Here is a 9,980-nt window from a genome sequence, read left to right as displayed (position 1 = left end):
TTAATGATAGGACAGCTGAAGATAGACAGGAAGCAGAGAGAGGGGGAATGACACGCAGCAAATGGCCGTCCGATGCGGGATTCGAACCGGGGCCAGCTGCAGCGAGGACTATAGCCTCTTACACACGAGGCGGCCGCTTAACCCACTGCGCCACCGACCGCCCCAAGGCCAAACATTTTCAACAAATTTAATTTTAATGATCAGTCTACGAGGTTTGACACATAAGAAATTATTACCAGTAACTCCGCGAAAAGTGAACCACGTTATAGCGAGGGACGACTGTATATATGTTGAAAATGATAAGAGTGATGCTTTTGTGACGCTGCACCTCCCTTCACAACAAAAAACAAGCGACAAACCTCCATGGTTAGGAAATGTAGCCAATACAGAAGCGCTTATTTCTCGAGCAGCCACTTAAAGCTGGATCCAGAAGTGAGTCAGTCTCCATAAGTCCCCATGTCCAAATGTCCAACTTCACAGCAGAAATAAACATGTTTACAGCCTGGTACAAAAAACTGTTTTGGTCTCTGTAGATCATTTCCCTGTTCATGCTGTCAGTGAATACAACTATACTGATACTGATGTTTAGTAGTTACAGTACACTGTTAACCATGTTCACCATCTTAGCTCAGCCTGTTGAATATTAACATTAGCACTAAAAGTACAGCTGAGGCTGCTGGGAATGTCAACAGTCCTGCAGGTATTTGGTTATAAAGCAAACTCTGTCATGCGGATCAAAACTGAACTACTTTGAACCGTTATCACAAACAGACACGAACAGAAGCACACCCTGACTTCAGCAGTTAGATGATTCTTAGACTGATATCCAGGCTGCAGAGAACATCTTCAGTGAAATATTACTGGTTATTGAAATCAGGTATGTCGGTGTGTAAAAGAAGTGTGCGTGTGTGTGTTTGCGATAGCCTGGATGGATAATTTGTTTTGTCAAATGCATGCTCAAGCACACACACACACACAAATAAGCAGAACGTTGGAGCAGAGCGCGTTCATCTGGCTCAGTTTAAATGACAGTTTCATGCAGCCCACATGTCTCTGTTGCTGGAAAATCTGACTGAAATTTATTGTTCTCATCTGAACATTTAAATTCAACACATACACAACTCAACAACGACAGGGGGAAGAGACAGAAGGAACCACAAGGGAGCATTAAAAAAAAAGCTGACTGGAAATTAATCATCATAAATCTTACAGCGGGGGAATGTTGTTCGTGCAATCATGTTTGATTAAATTGGAATTTCTGAACCGCAGTGAGAAATACACTGGGATTTGGAAATCATTACAGAATACATAGATCCAGACAAATGAGGGAAAATGCCTCATTATAGGTATAGTGCTCTGTGTGTTACCAGGATTTTATAATTGGATGGATTAAAACTTTGAAACTACAAACCCTTCCGGTGCCCTCGTACAGAGTCATCCACCTGCTCTCCAACACGAGTGGAAGCTGGAGCCATTATGCATCCCTAACCTTGGCCTTTCTGCTCTGCAGCTGAAGGCAGAGCCAATGTGCCGAGATAAAAAAAGAAAAAAAGAAAAGTCATGTGACCTGGATTAAACTGCTTTATATTCTCAGCGGCATCTTTATGCTTTAAATATAATGCACTGTTTACAAAGTGAAGGTGCAAGGAGGGGAACAGGCTATCTCTACTGATAAATGTGAGTGTGCATGTGGGTCTGTATCGTTATCTTTAAAACCAATCAGGGCTGGGTAGTTTATGACTGCACATAATCAGATTACAAAAAATAAGAAACCATAATCAGCCCAGATAACGTTTGATTAGATTTCTGTGAAGGTTCTCGTCCAGGTCATCTTTCTTCAAGAAAGAAAATCTGGGGGCAACTGGACCTGGTTGTAGATTTGTAAAGACGTTTCACCTCTCATTCATGGATGATGGACCATCGTCCACACTGGAGCTCAGGTGACTTCAATCACAACAACAATGAGCACTAACCCTAACCAAGTGTAAACTATGGCCGGGTCTACGATCCTGCCGAGGCTAAATACGCGGATTTCCCCATCAGTCAGTCAGAACTGAAAGATGAAACGTCTCCACGGATCTACAACCAAGTCCAGTTGCCCCAGACTGAACGTAATTAGAAGTTTTTTGCCTTTTCAAGCTTTATTTGATAGAGACAGCTGAAGAGTGACAGGAATGTGGGGAGAGAGAGAGATGGGGAACGATGGGGGAGAGATGGGGATTCAAACCCTCGGCCGCTGCAACAAGGACTGAGCCTTCGTACATGGGGCGGATGCTCTACCAACTGAGCTAACCAACGCCCACACCGTGAACTTTTTCATGATAAGCAGTGCTCCATTAACTCTGACATTCAAGGTTTCTTAGAGAAGTGCTCTGCACTGATCGAGAAGAGTGTCGAGATCAAAATGAAAGAGAAAAAAGAATATATGGAAGAATAAATCGATTTTTTTTGTGACTGCATTCCATTTTTCAGTCTAAGCTGCAACATTTCCAATATATGATTGTGACTTTATATTAATACAAATTTATGTTAAAAATTGCTAACCTTTAATCTTTTTAGTGATGGCAATTCTAATTTTTTTGCCCTGTCCTAACTACGACTGTTAAGACTTGGTTTTAAGGTTGAATCGACCCCTTTGTGACATTTTTTTGGCAGTGCAACAACCAGCGCAAGCGTTCCACTGACAGTTTTACATTTTTCTGACACTGATATTTAGTTTACCCATCTGTGTGGTATTTTGGTGCCAAGTACTGAACCATGGACGTCCCTTAACCAAAGATGTTATTTAGGGCCCCAAAAGGGTTTAGAAATGACCCTGCACAGAGCTGGAAGGTTTATTCCAATGAGGCAGAACTGGAATCAATTCATGAATGTAAACATACATCTTAACTTCAGACTATCCATGCTGCTTTGTTTTCCAAGGTACTCATAAACTTAAGAACTAAATTGTTTTTAAATGTTATTTCACTGACATGCAATCACAAGCTCTATGAAAAACAATTACAGGTGCTGTAATACCTATAGTTCCTATAGTCTCCAGAAGTAGATTGGGAGCCAGAGCTTTCAGCTATCAGGCTCCTCTTCTGTGGAACAAACTACCATTCTGGTGGCAGACACGGTCAACACAAGAATAGACTTAAGACTTTCCTTTTTGATGAAGCTTATAGTTAGGGCTGGCTCAGGTCATCCCTTAGTTATGCTGCCATAGGATTAGACTGCCGGGGGACTCCCCCTCCCCCCAGGGTTATGCCTAGTCAGGCACGGTATTGGTTGATGATGCAGTCACATCTCCCTTTACTGAAAACCCTCATGTTACTAACTAAACTTCCCTGGAGTTTCTGTGCTCTGTCGTCCAGCAGGTTCTCGTAGATCGTGGCTGCTGCTGTGGTCCTGCACGTCGTCCACTACACATATTATTACTGTCATTATTACTGCCATATCTGCTACTGTGGCCATTTTATCATTCATTGTGATTCATTGTCATTTTATCAGTCATTGTAATTGTACAGTATGTTTGTGTTGATTTGTTCTGTACACGTGACATCTATTGCACGTCTGTCCGTCCTGGGAGAGGGATCCCTCCTCTGTGGCTCTTCCTGAGGTTTCTTCCACCTTTTTTCCCTGTTAAAGGTTTTTTGTGGGCAAGTTTTTCCTCACTCGAACCGAGGGTCTAAGGACAGAGGGTGTCACTCCCTGTACAGATTGTAAAGCCTCAGAGGAAAATGTACTTTGTGACTTTGGGCTATGTAAATAAAATTAAGATTGAAATTGAATGCTCACATAATCTCTCCTCAGCTTTTGCAAAATTGTGTTCAGCCTCTGCCCTTTCAGAGTGTTAAAAATATTTTTCTTTCTTCAAAACCATTCAGACTCTTCTAATTATCTGTTTTCTTGCATCGTCAAGGAATAAGTGGAGATCCCGTATTTATTTAGCAGTCTCTGCATTTGTTCTTGTGTTTGTTGTTCAGGTCAAAACAGGGTGTGGTGAGTGTGTTTGTTCGTTTTAGACCTTTAGATAGAAGAAATATACCCGCGCTGCATTTATTCAGACTTTTGAAGCGTTGTGGCAGAGAGAAAACTGCTTTGCCTTAACAGTACTAATGTGTTGCAAGAAGTGATACAGTGAAGCCTGAGATTAATTGGTGTGATTTGTTGCGTGTGATAAGGCAGGCAAGTCGGTGAGGTGGATCCACACTACAAAAATGCTCCTGCTAGCTGGTGATAAATAACATGTTTCTATCCTTATTCTGTTTCCAGGCAGCAAATCCACTTGAAGTGCACACACAGGATGATAAATCATCACTGCCAGACTCAGGTACAGGTCCATAATGCATACCATATAAACATAATGGGGGTACACATAAACAGGGGGATTGAATGTTCAGATTATGGGGTTTTACATGTTCACATTGGGTGAACTGTCTGTATTGGACTTGGTGATCCTGATTTATTAGGTTTTCAATAAAGGACACCAAACAAGGAGGCACAGCAACTCGCCTAAAGCTAAGAGTCATCCTGCTTAAATCCAAACAAGCCTTAATCCTAACAAACACAATGACATAATTAAAAGAGCTCCAGTTGATTCTCAACCGGTGAAAGACAATGTTGAAAACAGGATGTTTTCTTGTTTTCGTGTTTCCATTGTTTTCAGTGTGGTATGGCCCACGCCTTAATGTGTTCAGATCTCTTCAAGGATGTCAACTCAAACCAAACATCAAACTCTATGTTTGACCTGAATGGAGTGCAGTGGATGAACCAATTAGATCCATTGATATTCTCTCATAAGGCACACTCGTCTTAGGCAATCGATCTAAAACTCAATACAACCTCACAGTCATTGGATCTTTTACATGGCATGTTCTTGGTGCCCAGCCCATTGGACAGTATGACCCAAATGTAAGATTACTTGACGACACTCTTTTTTTTCGGGTTTCTCAATGTCTGTTGAATACAAAAGATTGTCATTTATGATGAAGTGAATTATACTTTTCAATCCCTGTGTGTCTAATTATCTGTCATTTCTTTACACATTCATCATCCAGTATATCTGAGAACTTCTCATACACAAAAGGACTACAGCTTCCTCTTTCAGAACAAACACAAGATGACTCAATGGATGGACTCAAACAAGAGGTTTGCTTTGATTCCACGTCATGTTTTTAAGAAATAATCCTAATTCCAATGCGGATTACAATGTTTCTCAACTGCACTGTCCCTGTACCTAAATTATTTCATGCAACAAAAAGCTGTTGAAGTTCAACCGGCATATGACAAGACAAGTGTGTTGCGAATCATTATCAAAGTTCCTCATATATTTAACAGGTATGGAAGCTTTAGGATCCCCATGGGATTGAAGAGGTTAAACAGTGTCTTACCTGCAGTCTTGACGTGGGTTGGCCACATATCCTGGGTAGGCTCCGTCGGTGATGTCACGGCACATTTTGCTGTCTCTGTCTGAAGGCAGCAGGGTCCCGGCTCGCACCATCAGACCCAGACAGTGGTCAAACGTGTTCCTCTCTTCTGGACCATCCTCCGTAAAGAAACAGTGGCCTAGTGTGTCATAGCCCACCACATCCTTCACCTGGGACATAACAGATGTGTTGAATTTCACCGATCACAGGCTGACAGTGTGTCACACTCATACAACTACTTCTCAGTCAGATGTGGAAGTGTCAACTTTCCAAAGCCTAATTCCTCCTCCTGTTCTCACTTACTTAACATTTAGCTCCTTTATCCATGCTAGGAAAGTTGACTCCTGTGCAAGCGCCTGACGTTTGTGAGGAGGAAGACACTGACTGTCGTCTGCAGCAGTTCAGGGTATCTGTCTGAGATGGCGCCACAATCCTTCAGATGACGGCTGCTCACTGAGTATTTGCTGAAAACCTTTTTTTTATACTTCGAGATTTTTCAGCATTTAGATCTGAGCTCGCCGACTTCCTGCTGACTCCCTTCACGCATGAATGGCACGAAATAATGGACTGATATGGCTCTCTATGAGTTTTGAATTTTTAATCGGACATAATGGATGAAGCTGTGATCAGATTTCTGAATTTTTCTGACACTGACATGGGAAACAAAAAGGGAAAGCTGGACGGAACAACCTGCCTGATGTGCACGGTGTTCATTTTGTCCGTAAAAAAGAAAAATGTAGGATCACAATCCATCCAAAACAGAAATGGAACCCAAAATTGAGCAATGTGAAATGCAATGTCTGACTGCCTGCTCCTTATAACAGACATATCCTGCATACATAAATATTCCCAGGGACCCACAAACTGCTTGTACTGTTGATACTGCACTAATTCACTTCAACGGTATATTTATGTTTCCATTCTTGTATAATATCCTGTAGAAATGTCCTGCATGTTTGTGCATCTTGTTGTTTATGTAGTCTCAGTGTTTGCTTCAGTCACACTGAATTTGGCATAATTCATTGGTTTTGCACCAGGGACCAGGTGGAACACGGTTTTATTCTGCCGTCTACTACACCGCACTGCACTGCACTGAATAGATGGATGACAATAAAGCCTCTCTTATCCTCCCGTCTTTGTTTTGTTTGTTTGATTCATAGTTTTTTCTTTGCTTCTCAATTTTCCGTTGTGATTCTCAGCTTTTCTGAGCTTGGTCTTTATGTTAACGGTCCTGGGGCGGGAATCCTGTGTTTTTTTTTTACTCTGCTCTCCTATCAATCCAGTAAACTGTCATATCCTGCCAGGAACTCTGGGAAAGTGAGAAATGCTAATGACACTATTAGCATTCAGATAGTAGCACCCCCTTAGAGTTGAAGCTAAAATGACTTCCACAGTCAGTTTTGATCAATTACTTATGAAACCTCACTGCTGTCAACAGATGGCCCTCTGGCAAATATGTTGCAGCATCAAAGAGTGTCTTTAAATTACTGACATTTATTGTGAGTGAGCTTGTTAGCTCGCGATGTACCTGCAGCCTGAGCCAGGAAAATCTGTAAACGCTGATTAATGCTATCGTTTCAGCAAAGACCCAAAGCTGTGATTTACATGCGAATCACATTTCATTCAGTGTGTAAACTTTAACTACGTTTTCAGTGCTATATACTGACCTTTAGAAACGAATCCTAAATGTTTTATTACCTTAGAATTAGCCTTTTATTAGGGCCCGAGCACACTGGGGCGAGGCCCTATTGGATTTCGAACGCTGAACGACGTTTAAAAGTAAATCGCATTTTCGACGGCCCATAACCCCTTTGAAAACTCATGAAAATTTGCCTACCCCCCCAAAGTCGGATGTAACATTACGCATTTTGGGGGTCTCTCACATGGACGTACGCATATGGCTCGACAGCGCCACCTAGATGTATGTTTTTGGCGGTGCCCCTCGCCACGGTGTTGTCCACATGTACAAAATTTGGAGGGAGTATGTAACATGCTGAGACGCACAAAAAAGTCTCTTGGTGACCCGGGCTACAGTGAAGCGTACAGCGTCCAATTTTTGTCAAAGTTGGACGTTTCGTGTTTTTGGGGTCATTTCCAGGGGTCGCATTTGAACGAACTCCTCATAGGGATTTTATCCGATGCGTTTGAAACTTGCCGTGTGTGTTCTTCAGGCAACGTTATGTATGTAAAGTTGTGTAAAGTTGTGTAGTGCTTTGATAGAAGGGAGATGGTTGAATTGATTGCAATCACACCACTAGATACCACAACCTTTTACACACTATAACTTAATATTGTAAAATTGTAGCCGTTTTATTTATTCCTATTTTGTAATGATAGTAATTTGGGATTACAGTTTTTTGTTTTTGTGAACCTGAGCGGGACTTTGCTACTGGACTACCTGCTCAGCTCTGTAATCACTGACTGTGCATTTACTGTTTACACTGTAAATATTGCCGTTTTTTAATCTTGTTTAATTTGGTATGTTTTACACACAGTAATGCTGTGTCCAATGTTTTGCTTTTTTTTAGTGATAAGTGCGGGTGTTTTAACTGTGAACTGCCAGCAGACAATCTGGTATATGAAATGGCAACACCTTGTACATCTTTAAGGAGACAGTTAGACATTTGGGGAGATATGCTTGTTCACTTTCTTGCAGAGAGTTAGATGAGAAGGTCAAAAGCTCTCTCATGTTTGTACAATAAATATGAAGCTACTGCGAGCAGCTGGTTAACCTGGTGTAGCTCTGTTCACAGGTGGAGTCCTGTTGTTAGTGCGTAGTTGTCAAGCAGCCAGTAAAAACTTCAGGAAGTCCCTGTGCCCGGCCAAGGCACACAACCAGAACAACTTCTAGTTTTTACACTTTGGTATTTTCTCAGCTTTAGAGGTGCTGGTTCATGGATTTTGGGTACCCTACAAAGCCAGACTAGCTGTTTCCAGCTGCTTTCAGTCTTTGCACGAAGCAGTAGCTCCAAATGTACCGTGTTAGGAGTCAGTGGTATTGATCTTCCCATGTAACTCTTAAAAGCAAGCAGATTTCACAAAATGTCGAACTATTTCAACACGTCCCCACAAACACATCAAGTCATTATAGGAATAAAAACAAATCTTAACTGACCAGCAGTCCATTGGAGGCGTGGATGGTTACACAGCGGGAGAAGGAGTGGTGGATGGATAGATCACTGACGGAGGTCGGGGGGTTGTAGCCTCCCCTTTCATCCACGTCTCCATTCATATGGAAGTGAACCGGATAGTGTCCCATCGTCTGCTGGCCCATGTGCTGCAGCTCCACCCCAGAAATATGAACTGCCCTGAAGCCGCGCTCCACCTGAGAATTGACAGCAGACGGACGTCAGGCACTTCTGCAGGTTGATCAGGATGTTGCATTACTCAAATGAAAAAAAGCTAATGAGTGCATAAAACTTGCAGTGATATAAAGCCATCAATCAACAGTCCATGTTTGTGAATAAAAATATAAGAAATAGTTAAGGAGGAAGTGATGAGAGAGAGGAGGGAGAATGGGTACGATAATCTGTAAAAGATATGATGATCCAGAGAGGAGGGAGGCCTGAAGGAAAAGGGGAAATGAGGATAAAGGAAAGAAGGAGGGTGGACTGCAAAGAAACAATATCAGAAAGAAAATATGCCATTGATGAAAGGAAATGAAACAGAGATGGGAGGATAGAAGGTGAATGAGAGAAGGAAAGGATATAAGGGACATGATGGAGAGACCGGCGAATAAAAGACAAGAGAGCAGAGGGACTCGGTGGATTCACAAACCAAAGCCACTGCTGCACCACATCATGAGAAAACCTCCTTTTTTATTATAACTTCCAAACACAGCCTCCTGCTGTTTATGAAACATTTTTAAAATAGAATGTTCCTCACAGCTCATGGCCAGCTGATATTAGAGGCGATACAAGGTTTTTCACACAACAACAGTAATGGCCTCAGCGTGCTCTGAAGCATTCTGAAAGGCTTCGCTGAAATCTCACTGAGGTTTTTCCTTTCTGTGCGTGTTGCTCATACGTGCTCGCACACACCCATGCATGTGAAATATGTGACATGTGCCTGTGATGGAAATTCATAATAGGGTATGATAGCTTGCCCAGGGGAGAGAGGGAGGCACGAAGGCAGCAGGAATAAAACCACAGCCTCTCTCTCCTTTGTTCTTCTGTCCTTTCCTGTCTCTCTCCACCGTCTTTTCTCTCCTGCTGACGGGCCAACATGCTGATTAACCTGCTCAGATTTAAAGGTCCAGTGTGTAAGGATTTAGCGGGCATCTGGCGGTGAAGTTGCAGATTGCAACCAACTGATCAATAGTTGAAATATGTGACTGGATAGCTAGTGTTTGGTTTATCTGTTCTGGGATACTGTAGAAACACGGCGGGTTCAAGAGGTAAACCATGATTTTAAGGTGATTATACACTAATGAGAACTTGGTTTGCTATCCAGTCTTATAAATCAAATTCATGTTCAGTTTAATTGTCACATTTAATCATAGAGGGACAATGATTTTCTGCAACTGTTTATCCTTATCAAGCTGGAGCTAGAGCCGATCCCAGGTGACAC

At 42.1% G+C, this 9,980-nt stretch overlaps 1 protein-coding gene across 3 annotated transcripts in view; it reads right to left on the bottom strand.

Moving 5' to 3' along the window:
- cemip (cell migration inducing hyaluronidase 1) overlaps positions 1-9,980 on the bottom strand; it is a 190,680-nt gene that overhangs the window by 41,205 nt on the left and 139,495 nt on the right. For all 3 annotated transcript variants that reach the window (XM_027281343.1, XM_027281344.1, XM_027281345.1), the window contains exons 13-14: positions 8,527-8,736; positions 5,376-5,581 (exon numbers count right to left, since the gene is read on the bottom strand). In XM_027281343.1, the coding sequence (XP_027137144.1) occupies positions 5,376-5,581; positions 8,527-8,736 (416 nt within the window). The remainder of the gene's footprint in view (positions 1-5,375; positions 5,582-8,526; positions 8,737-9,980) is intronic.

This window comes from Larimichthys crocea, chromosome VIII (genome assembly GCF_000972845.2).
Source record: "Larimichthys crocea isolate SSNF chromosome VIII, L_crocea_2.0, whole genome shotgun sequence".
NCBI lineage: Eukaryota > Metazoa > Chordata > Actinopteri > Sciaenidae > Larimichthys > Larimichthys crocea.
Note: the sequence above shows the minus strand (reverse complement) of the source record. Positions and strands in the feature narration are given on the sequence as shown.